The sequence below is a fragment of the Peromyscus eremicus genome, chromosome 12, assembly GCF_949786415.1.
Source record: "Peromyscus eremicus chromosome 12, PerEre_H2_v1, whole genome shotgun sequence".
NCBI classification, from domain to species: Eukaryota; Metazoa; Chordata; class Mammalia; order Rodentia; family Cricetidae; genus Peromyscus; species Peromyscus eremicus.
The window spans coordinates 72,618,384-72,635,555 of record NC_081428.1 but is presented as its reverse complement, the minus strand read 5'-3'; the positions used below and the strand labels follow the sequence as shown (position 1 = coordinate 72,635,555).

The 17,172-nt window shown below is 56.9% G+C and overlaps 1 protein-coding gene across 1 annotated transcript; it reads left to right on the top strand.

The window, feature by feature from the left end:
- The first annotated feature begins 8,855 nt into the window (after positions 1-8,855).
- Positions 8,856-17,106, top strand: Septin5 (septin 5). The gene is given in 13 exon segments (XM_059277141.1): positions 8,856-8,984; positions 9,137-9,147; positions 13,447-13,543; positions 13,641-13,727; positions 13,951-14,074; positions 14,175-14,309; positions 14,404-14,521; positions 14,615-14,716; positions 15,409-15,469; positions 15,472-15,504; positions 15,603-15,738; positions 15,921-16,023; positions 16,145-17,106. Coding segments are annotated over 13 exon segments (1,107 nt in total). The 5' UTR covers positions 8,856-8,941; the 3' UTR covers positions 16,202-17,106.
- The last annotated feature ends 66 nt before the right edge of the window (positions 17,107-17,172 follow it).

Here is a 17,172-nt window from a genome sequence, read left to right as displayed (position 1 = left end):
AAATAAATAAATAAAGCGAGCCCATGTTGGGATCCTCCCCGTGAGGGGACAGTGCTGTGGGTGGGGCAGTGACTCAGTCACTGGGCCAGAAACACTGCCTGTGACTTGCAGGCCCGTGCCTTGGTTTTCCTCCATGGTTCTTGCTCCTAGCTCCCTCCCTGTGGCAGGCCATAGCACCTAGAATCTCCTCCCTGACTAGGTTCATAGCAACTCTTCCCACCCAAGTGTCCTGCCCCCTACTCCAGGAAGGAGTACCACAGAGGCCTCAGAGAATGCTCAAGGAGACAGGCCCTGCTGGGATCCCGCCCAGGCTATTTTAGCATTAGACATGCAATGAGCTCCCAGCAAAGCAACAAAAGGACAGGGGAGTGTCCAAGTCACTACACACATGGGGTGCCTGAGGGTGGTGCCCGGAAAAGACACGGAGCGCACTCCCTCCTCCCACGCCTCCTTACATCCCTTCATCTGCAATCTGTCACGTTCTTTAAAATAAATGGTAAATATAAGTGTTCCCTGGCTTCTGCATTCCCTCACACAAATTAACCAGTCCTAACCGGGGGGCTGTAGAATTCTCAGCTGTGGCCTGCAGATCCCAAGTTGAAATCAAATTTGGGGACACTGGGCTGTGGGTCACTGCAGAACCGTCTGCTTGCGGGTGGAGAAAAATTCTCACACCTCTTAGGCCACCACAGCCTGTGTGGATTGTGGTGTGGGGCACAGGGGAAGCAGGAAGCTTGTCTTCTCAACACAATGTCTGTGTCAGTGAGCTTTTCACCCCTATAACAAAATACCTGGTGTAGGCCGCGGTGGCGCATGCCTTTAATCTCAGCACTTGGGAGGCAGAACCAGGCGGATCTCTATGAGTTCGAGGCCAGCCTGGTCTACAGAGTGAGATCCAGGACAGGCACCAAAACTACACAGGGAAACCCTGTCTTAAAAAAAAAAAAAAAAGGTTTGGGCTGGTAAGATGGCTCGTCAGAGAAAGGCACTTGTTATACCAGCCTGACAACCTGAGTTCTGTTCCCAGAACCCACCTAAATGTGGAAGGAGAGAAATGACTCCACAAAGTTGTCTTCTGGCCACCATGCATGTCCCCTCCACTAATAATAATACTACATTAAAAAGATAAATTTTAAATCCAGGACCCGTAAGGATCGCATGAGTCTCTGCTGAGAACAGTGTCTCCAGCAACTGCCAGGCTTGACCTTTGAAGGGGTACACTACCTTTCTACCACCACTCTAGGAGCCAAGTTCTCCTTTCCTTCCTTCCTTCCTTCCTTCCTTCCTTCCTTCCTTCCTTCCTTCCTTCCTTTCTCTCTTTCTCTCTCTCTCCCTCCCTCTCTCTCTCTCTCTCTCTCTCTCTCTCTCTCTCTCTCTCTCTCTCTCTCTCTCTCTCTCTTTTCCTGTTTTTCTTTTTTTCTTTTTCTTTTTTTTTTGAGACAAGGTTTTTCTGTGTAGCCCTGGCTGTCCTGGGACTCCCTCTGTAGACCAGGCTGGCCTTGAACTCAGAGACCCACCTGCCTCTGCCTCCTGAGTGCTGGGATTAAAGATGTGTGCCACCATGCCTGGCTCAACTTCTCTTTTTTTAATACAGTATTTTTAGTAACTCCTTGAGAATTTCGTGCGTTCATACCATGATTTTGTTCACATTCACCCCCCACTTCTCCCCCAACTCCTCTCAGATCCAGCCCCCACCTCCCTACCCCTCCCAACGTCATGTCCTTTTTTATTTTAGATTGATTTACTTTTCATTTTATGTGTGTGTGTTGCTCAGATGTATGTCTGGTGGCCTCGGAGTTCAGAAGAGAGTGTCAAATCCCATGGAACTGGAGTTATGGAGTTATGGACAGTTGTGAGATATCCTACAGGTCCTGGGACTCAAGCCTGGGTCCTTTGGAAGAGCAGTGAGTGCTCTTAACCACTAAACCGTCTCTCTAGCCAACCCCCCCTTTTTTTTTTACTAACCCACGAAGTCCACTCCACGCTGCACATGTGCTCATGAGTGTGGGGCCATCCGCTAGAGCATGGTTGACCCACCAGGAGCCACAATGAAAACCCGACTCCCCCTCCGCAGGAGCCATCCTCTGTCATAGTTCCTCAGTTATGCGTGGGGCTAATAGGTCCTTCCCCTCTCCTTGGTGGAATGCTAGTTAACCTGACCCTGCACAGGTCTTGTGCAGGCAACCATGACTGCTTGAGTTTATGACTGCAGTGGTCCGATCCAGTTCAAAAGACACTGTTTAACCCTGCTGCTCCCAACCTCTGGTTCTTATGACCTTTCTGTCCCCTCTTCCTAAATGGTCCCTGAACTTGGGGAGTTTGATATGGAAGTCCCATTTATAGCCGAGCACTCCAGAGACACTTATGCTCTGCACCTTGACCAGTTGTGTGTTTCTGCATGAACCACCATCCACCGCGCTGAGACTCCTCTGATGAGGTCTGAGAGCTGCACTAACCTGTGGATAGAGGAATGGGAATTCAGAGACTCAGCATGTCTTCTAAGCCGCTTGGCCTACAGCACTTTATACCACCAAACTCTAGCACAGTAGTAGTCTGCTGAGTCTACTATTGCAAGGTGCCAGAGACCGACTGGCTTAAACAGAATTGTGACAGCTGCGTCCCTCACTGCAGTCAGCCTAGCAGCAGAAGAGTCTTTGGGGACAGCCCAGGCTAAAGGCAGGGAGACCTTCTGGAGGCTACTTAGAAGAGCCACATGTAACAATTCCCAGGTCTCAGGGTTCTTCAGTCCCTGCCTCTGACTAGCTGCTCTTTGGGAGTTCCCATTTTCAGATTCAATTCTCTTTTTTGTTCTCTCTCTTCTCTCTCTCTCTCTCTCTCTCTCTCTCTCTCTCTCTCTCTCTCTCTCTCTCTCTCTCAAGCTCTCTCTCTCTCTCTCTCTGACAGGTGGGTGTGGCAGTACACACCTACAATCATAGTGCTCTGGAGAGGTTGAGCAGGAACATCATGAATTTCAATTCAGTCTGGGCTACTTAGTGTAACTATCATAAAGAAAATAAAAACAAACAAACAGGTAACAACAGGGTGCAGCTCCTTGAGGCCCAGATGGGAGAGCTGGGACTGGACTTCTGCCCCACACTGAGGGACAGCAACCACCGGCATGTAACAGGGGCCTCTGGGAGACCTGTTTTGGCAAGTCTGTCATGGTGCCTGAGTGAGCCAAGACCCTGGGCAGGAGGTCTGGCGGAGCCCTTGGGCTGTCTTGTCTGATGGCCCCGATGACCCTGCTCCTGCTGGCACACAGGCACAGAAGACCAACTTGGGCAGCTTTAGATTGGTGGCCATGCCCCTCACTGTTCTGAGCTCTTGTGAGGTCTAGAGTACCTCCTTCCAGCCCCAAGAAGCTCATTCATGCATCTTCATCTCCTGTCTACATGGGATCTTTTTCCCCCCTCACACAGAGTTTCTCTGTATAGCCATAGATGTCCTAGAACTCACTATGTAGACCAGGCTGGCCTCGAACTCACAGAGATCTGCCTGCCTCTGCCTCCCGAGTGCTGGATTAAAGGCTTGTGCCACTCCACTCGGCTTACATGGGACCTCTTAAAGACACCCTGGCACAGTGTATGCCTCTCTTCTACTCAATAGTACATGGCTCTGACCTGTCAGACACACAGCAAATACTGATAGAAATAAATAGGGACTGAGGAGAGCCCCTATCGTACCATTAAAGTATGAGCAGGCCTCCATCCAGGACAGTGGGACTGCTGGTGGCATCTGCTTCATCTCCCCTATGTCTGTCCATGGCTGACTTCCACAGGCCAAGGTGATCCTCAGCACAGTCAGTCAAAGGCAGGAAAGAGGCAATGGTTGACTGAGCTGAGACCTCCAGCGACCTTACCGGGATATGGCCAGCCACCGGAAACCTTAAAACTCAAGCAGCGGATACCTGCAGTGGGGCCCTGGTGGCTCTTCCTGGTGCTGTTCTGGATGCACTGCCCTGACTCCACACCACCCTGAGCAATGCTAGACCCTCAGCCAGGGCCTGAGGTGGAGTGCTGGGTTAGAGCCTGCTACAGAGCGTGCTAGGGCCACTGTGCCACCCAACCCTCGGGACCCCCTGGGTGGAGGCCAGACCCCTGCTTTGTGTCCTGCTTATTCCAGAAAGATTTCCAGATCCGTCAGTGGCCCGACACTTGCAGGTCAGGTCTGGGAGGTGAGATGCAGTGAGAACTGGGGTGAGCCCTAGTGCCTAGACAGATAGCAGATTCCTCTCTGAGCAGTTAGCTGGCTTATGATCCCTGGTGCTCCGGCCTCTGCACCATCTCTCTTTCCAAAGCACACATTCTTGTGAAATTTATTAGAAAAGACTTGTGTGTGTTTTGGTTTACCTGTGCATGTGTGTGCCTGCATGTGGATGTGCACATTTGTGAAGGTGCCTGTGGCAGGTAGAAGAGGGGGTAGAGTCACCTGGACTGCAGTTAGAGGCAATTAGTTGAAAGCCACCAGTGTGGATGCTGGGCACTTGGATCCTCTGCAAGAACATCAAATGCTCTTGACTGCTGGACCATCTTTACAGTCGATAAGGTGTTTTTTGTTTTTTGTTTTTTGTTTTTTTAATGCCTCTGTGCTTCTGGGAGAACCTTGATGTTGGCACCGTCTCCTAAGTCGCTCATCTTTTTCTTCCATCTTTGGTTTTCCAAAAATCCCTGGAAGTGCAATGAGGTCAGACAACCTCAGAGGTGTGCGGTACCTTGGCAGGGAGGTGTCCAGCCCTGTATATGCACCCAGTATAGGGGATCCTGGAGAGTTCAGTGACAGGCAGCCATGTCTGATACAGTCCCCACATCCAAGGGTCCCAGCCTGGACTGCACCCTATCTCCCAGACCCCCAGACTCTCCGGCTTGTCCGATGTCCCCTCCACCTCCTCAAAGTCTCGGGCTGTTGTTCTGGGCCCCTGGGCTGGCTCCCTCTCTCAAAGCACAGACACCCTTTGTAGCAGTATTTCAGCTGCCCAGTGCGGGGCTTGGTGTGGACCAGGGCTCAGCCTCACTGGAGCCTTGCATGCACACAGGCAGTTTTAAGCTGTCAGTCAGCACCTCTTGGAGGGGCAGCTGCTGGGATTCTGTGCCCTTCTGATCATTTGTTTTGGTGATGAGGGCTTCCGTGTGAGCCCCTTACGTTCCTCCAGAGGGAAATCAAGAGAAGGGTTCTCTAGAACACTTTTGTGTTCTCGAATTTCCCTGTGTTTTGAGACAACCACTGCCTTTGGGGGCAGGGAGGATGTCCCTGAGTCTGAAGTTCCCATAGATCCCCCTCTGCAAGATGAATGCACCCCTGCAGAGGGAGAGAGGTTCTGGACTCCAGAGACTGCAGTCTGCAGCCTCCTACACTCAGATTCTCTTGGCCTTTCCCATGCCCACTCCACCCGCCATGATTCTGAGGCAAGCATGGGACAAGGCTTTCCTGAGTGCTGGACTGGGCTGAGCACTAGGAGCCCAACAGAACTCATGTGACCAACTGTCTGATTCTGCTGAAGGGGGTATCACGGAGGGTGTCTGGACAGGAGGGGCTGGGAACAGCAGCGTGGGGCTGTGGGGACAGCACTACACTTATGGGCAGTGCCAGGGCACACTGGCAGGAAACTGAAGGGAGCCCTTCCTGGTGCAGAGCCCTCCAGTGCAAGTGGGTGAGTCTAGGTCTTCTGGCTCCATAAGGGCGGTGACAGCAGCAAGAACGGTGTGAGAGCAAAACCCACAGGAAGACAAAGACTGGCTGGGAGGTGAAGGGAGAGGGGATGAAGGACCACGAGTTCATAGTGGGCTGTGTGAGCAGTCAAGCCCCTGGCTGGGCTGGGGTCAGGAGAGAAGCTGACTCCACGGGCCTGGTTTTAGTAGCATGCGGATCCCCAGCTCTCTCCGACCTGCACTTGTCCTGTGCTTCAGCACTAGAATGGGGCTGGAGAGATAATGGCTCAGTGGTTAAGAGCACCGACTGCTCTTCCAGTAGGCCTGGGGTTCAATTCCCAGCACCCACGTAGCAGCTAACAACTGTCTGTAACTCCAAGATCTGATACCCTCACACAGATATACATGCAGGCAGAACACCAATGTACATAAAATAAGAATAAAAAAAATTATAAAAAAAATAAAGAAAGAAAGAACCAGGATCTCAGCTCGAGGCAGGCCTGTCTGAGGTGGTTTTGGGGGAGACCCTGTAGAAGGCTGTGGGGCGGGGTCTCGCCTGCTGCAAACGACCTCAACCCTCCACCTCGGAAGTGAACAGCAGGGATGGATGTAGTAAACAGTCTAGAATTTCGTTACTTTTGGCCCCAGTTGTTCCCATCTCCATGTCACCAAGGACAAAAGTCCCCCCCTCTAAATGCCAACCCTTGTCACCAGCCTCGTTTGCTCTGGTGTGGTCACTAGGTTTCGCTGTCTCCCCAAGAGCTTCTTGCTTCCCCTAGCTGGCCTTATGATGCCAGGGGAAAGCTTGCTCCCTCTGCAGTCTTGTGCTGAGGGGGAGACACAGCATGGTTTAACAAAGAGAAGAAAAAAATCTCTAAAAAGCGAGCTATTTGTAGCCCAAGTTGGTTGAACAGATTTTTCGTGGTGTGGCTTATTTTTTCACTCATTAACTTCTTTTCCTTATGAATTAAAAAAAAATAGCATTTCCCCACGCAGGAATCTTTTGTTTACTTCTCTCTGTACTACAAGCCGGTATGTGTGACAGCAAGACACAGCAGGTGCCCACCGGGAAGGTGGCTTCCCTTAAAGCCAAAGCGTCTTGAACAGGTCACTGTGGCCTCCCTGACACCTGACCGAGCCCACCAGAGGCCCTGCCGGCTGTGCTTTCAGATGGGCAAAAGCCAAACAGGAATTCTGTTCACCCCTCAGCCCCTGGCTATTCTGGCCAGAGTCTCTGACCTTTGTGATGCTCACACTGTCCACATGGCAGGACCGGGGACAGGTCCGACAAATCTGATGGCTGATAATGCCTTCGTGGCCTATTTTCCTGACCTCGGAAATGTCCCCTGTGCATGTAGTGGCTCTTGGGTCACAAGTATCACTCCTCCTCAGCATAATAGGGCAACCTCCTTCCTCTGTGGGCGTCCTGAAGCTGTCCCCAGGGATTATTACAGCCATAGATGACCAGGGTCCTAGGACAAGGGAGCAGTTCTCAACTCTCCCCCCAGACTGAGTGTCTCAAGCACCCTCAGGTGTATTTACATTTGGTACCAAGGCAGGCTGCCCCTTCAAAGCGTGCCTCTCAGGCCTCAGTGACACCAGTCCACTCATTTCCCATCAAGCACTGGTCTGTAGCCCAACTGCATTTCTTTGAAACATAATCTTGGCATAGCTCATCCGTTCATCTCCCATCTCCAGAACTGTTTTACTATTATTTCTTTTTCTTAATCATTTTTTTTTTTTGCCAAGCCCTTTGTGTTGAGGGCTCCTCTGAATTGTTTTATAATCTAGTCCTCTTCTACACACAAGCCTCCCTCTTACACTTCCCCGAAGGCCAAATGCAACCCCCTAACTGGAGGCCACCAGGAGTGGCCCTCCTCGGCCCCAAGGAATTTTCTTCCTTTCTCCCACTTGGTTTTTGCCACCAGAGTGACAGTAACAGTCAACACACGCCAAGTGTCCCACTATTCCTTCATGGTGTCTCCAGACTCACAGGACTGATAAGTGCCATGCTCAGAAGTCCTGGCACTTTGAGTGTGTCTGACACTGCCTCAGATGGCCTATATTCCTTTGTCAGAGTTCCAATTTCCCCAAAACTCCATGAAAAATTCAATGGTGAGGCCAAACCTAAAAGATGTGCAGACATTTACTGGAGGGATTAGTCCAGTGTTTCACTACAAAATGATGAGTGTTTGACTGCGGGTGCCCTCTAGACTCCAAAGAAGTACCACAGTGTGTCACACACTCACCCCATCTGGTCCTGAGGCTGTAGATGAGAGGCTGGGACAAGGGAAAGTCCCTGCACTGGTCACAGACTCTCTGGTGACGTATAGGTCAAAGGCACCTAGGAATGTGACATTGACACAGAAGGTAGGTGTGGCATTCACACCATGGGTCACTTAGTCCTATCAACTTATTGAAGATACAAGGCCACAGCATCTTCATGTATAAGTGGGACTCTGACCCCGAATCTGGCTTCATGGTGCCCCTCAGCCCCCCAGTTGCCAGGGTGATAGCTGAGGAGAGCACACATCACAGCCTGTGAGTCTACAGAACACCAGTGGTCAGAGCTAGAGCAAGAAGGGGTAAGGTGGGCTTCAGATTGTGCCCGTCTGGCCCCACACCTCAAGTACTCCGGTTTTGCAGTCCAGGAAAAGAGGCCGTGCAACCACACCCCGCCATGTGCTTTGCATCTTGCCCAAGTGTGTGTGCTTCTAGAGTAGGGTGCCCAGCATGACTGTAGGAGGAGAGCTGGGAATTGGATTCTGCCCAACAACCAGTACCAGGAGCAGGGCTCCCAGGCCTGCCCCTCCCAAGTGCATCTCAATGGGGTGAAGAGAGGTATCTATAACCCCTGAACTCATGCATCGGCTGCATGAAGCTGACAGCACAGTCCTGGGACAGGCCTTATAGAATGGCCACAGTGATGGAAGGTCAGAGGCCCAGGATACGGGTTCCAGCGACAGCCAAGGGAGCGCAGAGTCCAGGCCTGGGCTAGATGACAGGAAGGGGAGGGGGCGTTCCGGACTAGGCCGTGGGAATAGCCCGGCTGCTCCAGCCGAGAGAACCAAAGGCCTGGGGGGGACCACAGCGGGACGCCTCAGTCCCCGCCCCCACCGGCCGCTCCGGGTCGCGCGTGGGCGCGGCGGGCGCCGATTGGCTGGCGGGCGCGCGGGCGGGGCGGGTGGTGGCGGCGCGGAGGGGCGGGTCACCCCGCAGCCGGCCTCGGCCTCCACCGCTGGTCGCCGCGCCCCGCCCGCGCGCCCGCCGCCGCACATCCCCCGCCGGCGGCCACCATGAGCACAGGACTGCGGTACAAGAGCAAGCTGGCGACCCCAGGTGAGCCCGGCGCCTGTCCGCGTGCCCGCGCGCGCCTTTGTCCCCGCCGCCCGCCCGCCCGCCTCTCACCGTCTGTCTCCGTCTCTCCCCTGCCCGCCGGCCCGGACCCGCCCGGACCCGCCCCGCCCCGGACCACGACCCCGACCACGCAGAGGACAAACAGGTACCGGCGCCGCGCCGCTCGGCCGGTGGTGAGACCCGACCGGCTGTCACCCATTGTGGCACCGATGCTGGTGGCGCCCAGGCGTGACCCCGCCCCCGCCGGCCGTCACCCAGCCCTGTGGCGATAATCGATTATCTGTAGGGGCAGCGCCGCCGCTCCTGGGGCTACGGAGGGGAAGAGTGGGCGCCGCGCCTGGTTCCCTGACCTGCATAGCAGGGGCCTAGGCATCGCCCCAGGGTTGAGGGCCTCTCTCTTCTGGTCCAGGGCCAGCATCTCCTTCCTAACCTAACCAGAAGGCCACGTGCTGGGGGTCCAGGGTGAGGCTGTAGTTATGACAGGCCAGGAACGGGGCGGGGCGGGGGGGTCCTCCAGTCCCCTGAGCAGCATCATGGGGGCTTCTGCTTACCCCACTTCATGCCCATGCACCCTTGTGCTTCTCTCCTACACATACATTCATGCTCACCAGTCCTCGGCAGGGCCTCTTCCGAGACCTGGAACTTCCACCGCTCCCATCTGAGTCATCCCAGTGCCCAGCACTGGTCCTCCAACCCTTGGGTATAGCCAGGCTGTGGCCTTCCGAAGGGCTAGCCTGATCCCCGCCCCTACAAGAGTGCGAGGCGACTGAGAAGCTGGCCTGGGTACCCTGTGAAAACCCAAAGGAGCCGAGGGTTGTGAAAGCCGAGTGGTGTGGAAGTGGGCGACCCTGTTTCGGTGGCTTGAGTGAGGCCCTGTTTGAAGGAAGGAGTGGGGGGGAAAGGCCCAATTCTGACACCCGAAGACCTGGGCAGGCTTGACTGGGGATAAAGGTTCACACCCAGCGTTGATGCCAGGTGGACCCCAGAGTACTAGACCAGAGTGAAGTGGGCAAAGCAAAAGCAGCCGGCAGATGGGGTGAGCTGGAGCCCCCTGGTAGGGACATGCCCCGCCCAAGACTGGTGAGGCTTATCGGGAGGGGCTCCCCCAGGAGCCTTCCTAGAGAACTGCCTCCCCATCCTCATCGGCAGGCCAGACAAAGCCTGCTGGGGACACACCGTTGCCTGGCTATTGTGTAAGGGAGAGGGAAGGAGCCAGAGGCTGGGGAGGCAGGGACCCAGGCTTCTCCAAGGCCTCCGGAAGGTCCTCCAAGTCACCTGCCTTGGGTACCTGCTGCTCGGCACCATTCTCCTGTCCATTGCTGCCAGGATGGCCCGACACCCCCCCCCCCTCCTGCTGCTGAATTGTGAGCCCTTCATGCTACATCCGCCCATCTTCTGAGGTCAGTTAGGAGCCAGCCTCACATCATCCCCTAGCCCCAGGCCCAAAGGAAGAGAGCACTGAGCACTGGGTCATGGCAGATGGAGGGAGCCCCGGAAGAGTGCCAGAGTTCAGGTGCTTGGGCTGGACCCCGTGGGCCTGGGGGAAGCAGTACACAGTACCTTCAGGGCTCACTGTGGTGTGCAGACAGGGCTTAACCAGGTCTCCTTCTTACTCTACACTGGGGGGGGGGGGGGGTCAGAGCAATAGCCTGTGGAAGGAGGTTGTCTGTCTGCCCCTTTCCCTCACACCCCTTCTTGGGCAGCAATGAGACCTCTGTCGGCTGTGCCTACTCAGAATTCTAAGGATGGAAAAGCCTCGAGCGTCTCATTGGCACGAAGAGGTGGGCACAGCTGTGGCGTATGGCGTCATATCCCTGAGGAGTATTTGTTGAGCCTCAGGGACTAGAAAAAGGGTTGTGCAGAGCACCCCCTTCCTTAGGGCTTCTCCACGAGACACGCAGGCCGTGATGGCCAGAGTGGGTGATACTCAGGTTGTGAATGGGGAGCAAGACTGTTGGACCTGAACTTCACCAGAGCGTGTACCTTCCCAGTGGACAAGTGGAGGGGTCGTGTGAGACCAGCCAGCTCTGCTCGGCATCAGGGTGTGGCCCAGGCCACGGCTGTCTGTGTGGTCTTCCAGAGGTGTCCTAGGCTGGAGATACCACCTATCTGGGTGGGTGCCGGGCTGAGAGCTGTGTGTGTGAGATGCTGTGCCCCCAGCAGTGGGGGCAGGGAAGGCGGGTGGACTCAGCCTGGAGGCTTCCTGCAGGTCAGCCAGGAGCCAGGAGCCACTTTCTGGGAGCCAGAAGTAGGAGGCCGCTCCTCAGCCCTGGGATGAATGGCTCTCCTGTTCCTGCTGTGGGCCCACCCTCCTCCCCAGGTGCCAGCCACCCTCGGGCCCCATAGCAAGACCCAGGGTGGAGGCCCCTCCAAGAAGCCAAGGGGGAGAGCCTTCCTGGAGGAGGGGTGGTTCCTGCATGGGGGAGAGAGAGTTCTCCTGGTCCCTCGGCCACTGGGACAGTGGCTTGTCTAGTTTCTTGCCGCCTGGGGCTGGTGTGCTCTGATTCTGGTGGGGTTGAAAGGAGTGAGGAAAGGTTCGTGACTTCCCCGTTCATCAGCATCCTATGGTTGCAGGGACATGTGGTACCTCAAGTATTGGCATGTTGTGGGCAGAGGCTTTGCCTAGCTGCAGCCTGACCAAGGCTTCCAAGCTAGGAAGGAAGGGGGCCATCTGAGCTCTGACCACTGCACGCCCTTGCACCCTTTTGTTTGTGTTTTGAGATAGAGTCTCACTATGTAGCTCTGGCTGTCCTGGAACTCACTATGTAGACCAGGCTGGCCTCGAACTCACAGAGATACACCTGTCTCTCCTCCCCAGGGCTGGGATTAAAGGCCAGTGCCACTCTGCCTCGCCTCCCCCACTATTAACCTATGCTAAGCAGGGGGGAGAGCGAGATCCGGGACAGGTCCTGGCAGGACTCAGTAAGGAAAAGGTGCACTCTGTCCTCAGCGCATATGAAGATGCCACGCGGGAAAAGAATTACCCCCAATCACAGGCACGCGGGTGTTAGGGGAGAGTGAGCCCTCAGGGAGTGGGGAGTGGTGTGTCGGTGGGTAGTCTGGTAGCCATGGCACGGTTGTGGGGGGTTTTCGGATGAAGTGCGAGAACGGCAAGGTATTGGCTGGGGCCGCTTCCCGCGCGGTTGCGCGTGGGTCCGGAGCGTTCTGCAGCGCCCTCTGGTGGGCGGCAGCCGCGCGGCGTCCGGGAGGCAGGTCCGCGACCGCAGCCACCTCGCCGCCCGCCTGCGGACGGTCTGGACCCGACCTCGGGTGCCACGGCTGCGCTCCGGGTCCACGCGGCGCCCCCGCCCGCGCGCCTCTGCTGGGCCCTGCCCTCCGCAGCCGTTTTCTCGAGGCTCCGCCTGCGGCCCAATTTCCAGGCGACCGTTTCCCGGCGACGGCGGGCGGGCGGGGCGGTCCCCGCCACCGCTGCCGGGAGTCCGCGAAGCCCCGCCTCGGGCTCCAGTGCGCGAGCCGCTGCTGAGCCTCGACGCGGCCACAGTTCGCGGGCCCCGCGCAGGGACAGGGGAATGGCTCGCACGACTTCTGAGGTCAGCGGCCTACCAGGTAGGCGATGCTCCCTCTTCCGGCCTCTGTTCTCGAGTCTTCAAAACCCGAGGCAGAAGAGGGCTTAAGAGCAAATTTACCCAGCGCAAGTCGCTCGAGATCGCTGGCCCCGCCTGGCCTGACCCCGGTGTAGGGTCGGAACACGGCCGGCAGGGCCCGCAGGGTCGCCACGATGGACTCACTGGCAGCACCCCAGGACCGCCTGGTGGAGCAGCTGCTGTCGCCGCGCACCCAGGCCCAGAGGCGGCTCAAGGTGTGTGTGTGGTTGTGTGTGTGTATGTGGAGTCAGGGTGGAATGTGGGTCATGTGCGCACGTTTGCTTGGCCAGGACCCTCTGGCTACCAGAGAAGGTGGCAGGGGCTCCCAGGGCAGATGTCCACTAGGGGTGGGTGCAGGCAACGCAGACCCTGCGGCGGGGGAGGCTCGGTACTGCAGTCTATAAATAGTCCCTGCTCGGATGCTTGCTTCAGGAACCACCACCCCCAAGCCTGGATCTGGGCCAGACGAGCCACCCACCCCGGATACTCTGGGGATGAGTTTGTGCTGAGGTCCTTGAATGTGTCTGAGGGGTCTCAGTACCGATTCCCACCATCCACCTGGGGGGACACCTCTGTAGAGGCTGACATTCCCTATTCCTCATCCCAGTCTCAACGCTCTGCTGAGGCTGGGGCGGGGTGCCTTTTGCTGCCACCCCCCTCACCTACCTCGTCCTTCCGGCCTTTGCTCTACATCCCTCACCCCATCTTTGCGGATGAAATGCCCCTTGCCAGGGGCTGTGCTATCTGCTCACCTGAGCCACATAAGAGACAGGGCCTTGGGCTGCCCCAAACATCTAGGGTATGCCCCTGACCTGCCCCAACTCCACCCCTGCCCTCAGGACATCGACAAGCAGTACGTTGGCTTCGCCACTCTGCCCAACCAAGTGCACCGAAAGTCGGTGAAGAAGGGCTTCGACTTCACCCTCATGGTGGCTGGTGAGTGGTCAGACGTGTGGGTGGGGCGTCTGAGGCCATGGGTCAGACCAGCTCAGCCCAGATCTAACCCAACTCTCTCACGGTTCCTTATGGCCAGGTGAGTCCGGCCTGGGGAAGTCCACTCTTGTCCACAGCCTCTTTCTGACTGACCTATACAAGGATCGGAAGCTGCTGAGTGCTGAGGGTGAGTAGCCAGCACACAGTCCTCACCAGTTCACTCGCCCCTGCCCTGAGAGACCTCAGAGGGCACCCTTCCACTCGCTTGAGGCATGGACCCCTATTTGGGGATGAGGAGGAGCCAGGATGAGACTGAGGCCCAGGCACCAGGGTGGGTGAGGGTAAGGCTCCTTGCTGTCCAGAGTGAAGGTGGAGGTGGCCTGCAAATTCTGCCTCTCCTTCTCCTGCAGAACGCATCAACCAGACAGTCGAGATCCTGAAACACACGGTGGACATTGAGGAGAAGGGGGTCAAGTTGAAGCTCACCATTGTGGACACACCCGGCTTTGGGGACGCTGTGAACAACTCTGAGTGGTGAGGAGCAGGTTCCCTGTCCCAGCCGCCACTGCCTCACCCCACTACCTCGCCGCCACCGCCGCGCTCTAGGGCCAGCTTCACTCTCCTCCACTTGCAGCTGGAAGCCCATCACCGACTACGTGGACCAGCAGTTTGAGCAGTACTTCCGTGATGAAAGTGGCCTCAACCGGAAGAACATCCAAGACAACCGGGTGCACTGCTGCCTGTACTTCATCTCGCCCTTTGGACACGGGTGCGTGGCAGTCCTGAAGCCCGGCTCAGGGTGGGTGTCCCCGTCAGGGCATCCCCACCCTCCAACAATGCCCGTCTCCACCCTGCCTCTACAGACTGCGGCCAGTGGATGTGGGTTTCATGAAGGCGCTGCATGAGAAGGTGAACATCGTCCCGCTCATCGCCAAGGCCGACTGCCTGGTCCCCAGTGAGATCCGGAAGCTGAAGGATAGGGTGAGTCTTCTATAGCTAAGGGGGGGGGGGCTGACCAAACACTCCAGGGGAGCTGGCCAGGGCTGAGTCTAAGCTCTGGCCCCACTGCTGCAGATACGGGAGGAGATTGACAAGTTTGGGATCCATGTGTACCAGTTTCCAGAATGTGACTCAGATGAAGATGAAGACTTCAAGCAACAGGACCGCGAACTGAAGGTGAGCACGTAGCCGGGGAGGGGGGAGGGCAAAGGAGGTTGCCAGGGCAAAACATTGGAGGCCACACGGCCCCGCGGGTGGGCTAAGCACCCGGGTCCAACGTGATCAAGGCAGGAATCATCTGTTCCCAGAGAAGAGGGACTACACCCGCTGTCACAAGGGCCACAGGGTCACCTGTATCCCTGTCTAGTCTGTGGTGGATCATTTGGACCTCCCCTGGGTGCTTACTGGAGCACTTACTGGTACCATTCTGGCCTGCTTTCCAAGAATCAGCACAGTGGCTGTGTAGAGCCCTAGTTCCCAAGATTCTGAGCTCCGGAGGGCGCTGGCTTTGAATACCCGGAGGCTAGAAAGATGACGACAGAAAGCCAGGAACTAGGGGGCCGCTGGGCCTGGAGCAGTGGGCAGGGCCGTCTACCAGTAAGCTTGGTCTTGGCTCTGCCTTGAAAAATGGAGGAAACTCCAGGAAGCATCCGGAGCCAGAGAAGCTGTGCACAGCCTGGCAGAAGCCCCAGGGCTCTGAGCTATGCAGAGGTTGTGGCTGTAGTGGGTAACAGAGGCACCACCAGAAGAGGGGCCGTGCGGGTTGGGACGGAGATGGTGGCAGCGCCCGGACGGCCACGCCCCCTCAGCCTCTGAGCCGGCCCTCTTACGACGCGGGGCTGGGCTGGGTCCTTGCTCCCCTTCCCCAGGAAAGTGCGCCCTTCGCCGTGATCGGCAGCAACACTGTGGTGGAGGCCAAGGGGCAGCGAGTCCGGGACGGCTGTACCCCTGGGGGATCGTGGAAGGTGAGTTGAGGCAGGGAGCGGTGGGTGCGGAGGAGGAGGCTCCCTCCCCCCCCCCCCCCCGAGGCTGAGGCTGCCCACCGCCTGCTCCTGCCCCACAGTGGAGAATCAAGCTCACTGCGATTTTGTGAAGCTTCGAAACATGCTAATCCGAACTCACATGCACGACCTCAAGGATGTGACGTGCGATGTGCACTACGAGAACTACCGTGCCCACTGCATCCAGCAGATGACCAGGTGGGCTACCCTACCGGAGTTGACCTGCCCACCCCTGGCCCAGGCCCTGGCGCCGCGGAGGACCGCCCTGCCCAACAGACACCAGAACTGTGTCCCAGTCCCTAAATCATCCCAGCGTCTTGACGTTGGCATCCCCATCCTCCTGACCTGAACCTCCCAACAGCTCAGCCCCTCTTTCACAGCAAACTCACACAGGACAGCCGTATGGAGAGCCCCATCCCTATCCTCCCGCTGCCCACCCCGGACGCGGAGACGGAGAAGCTCATCAGGATGAAGGATGAAGAGGTGGAGTGGACGTAGAGAGGGAGGCCATGATTGCCGGGTGAAAGGGTAGGATGGAGAAACAGAGGGCGGGCCTAGACCTCCTGTCTTCTCTCACTCTGACTTGGGTCGTCCCACCCACCAGCTAAGGCGCATGCAGGAGATGTTGCAGAAGATGAAGCAGCAAATGCAAGACCAGTGACACCCAGCCCCATTCCCACATCGCCAAGGATAGACGGCCGGTTTCCGGGCTGGCCCTCCACCCCTGGATCCCAGACTGTCCTGGATTCAACTCTGGGTTCATCTGGATCTCAGACGGCCTGGACCTAACCCTAATCAAAGTGGCTTTGTCCAGACTGTCAGACCTGGAGCCACAGAGCCACAGCCCCCAGATGACCCTAATTTATTCTCAGCATCCACCCTTCCCGGTCATTTGTATCTGCTTCTGAGTGGTCTGAACCACGGCCCCTCCCCCAACTTCTGCCGCCCCCGGCCCCACCCGCCTGTCTTAAGGGAACAAGTTGTGCATAATCTCCAAGATCTCTCTTCCTAAAAGATCACTGCCCCAGCGGCCAATAAACCAGGGTAGAGGAGGGACATGGATGCAGGATCTCGGGCCTATTAACCAAGGTAGTGCCGCAGAACGGAGTTGGGAGGCCCCCTCTGCGGGTTCCAGTGGGCTAGGAAGCATATGCTAATGTCCTACTGTGTGCGGAAGTAGGCCGGATCCCCCTCACTACTTAACCACGCTCTGTTCAGGACCAGAGCACACGGGTTTGGAGGCTGAGGCGTTTAGGAAGACCCCAGACCTAGAAGCGTCTAGGAGGAAGGCGGGGACGCGATGCGCTAGACCGCTCACGCCCCCTTCCTGGGTCGACCTGACGGACTCCGGGGGCGGCTGGAACGGGGTCCCCCATGCCTAGACTACTTTCACCTACCTATAGGTCAAGGTCTTCTCCCAGCAGCTCTGTTGCTCTGGGATTCCAGCCCTTGGCCTCCTCCATCTCTCCACCCGCATGTCCCCTCCCCGCACACCCCATTCTGTTTTGTTCAGTTGTGAATGCCGCGTCCTGTCCTGGTGGCAGGAGAACAAAGTTGGTGAACGTCGCAGCGAGTGTCCGAGTGTTCCATGAGGCCCAGGGAGCGGGCGGGGGCGGAAGCCCGGGATGCCTG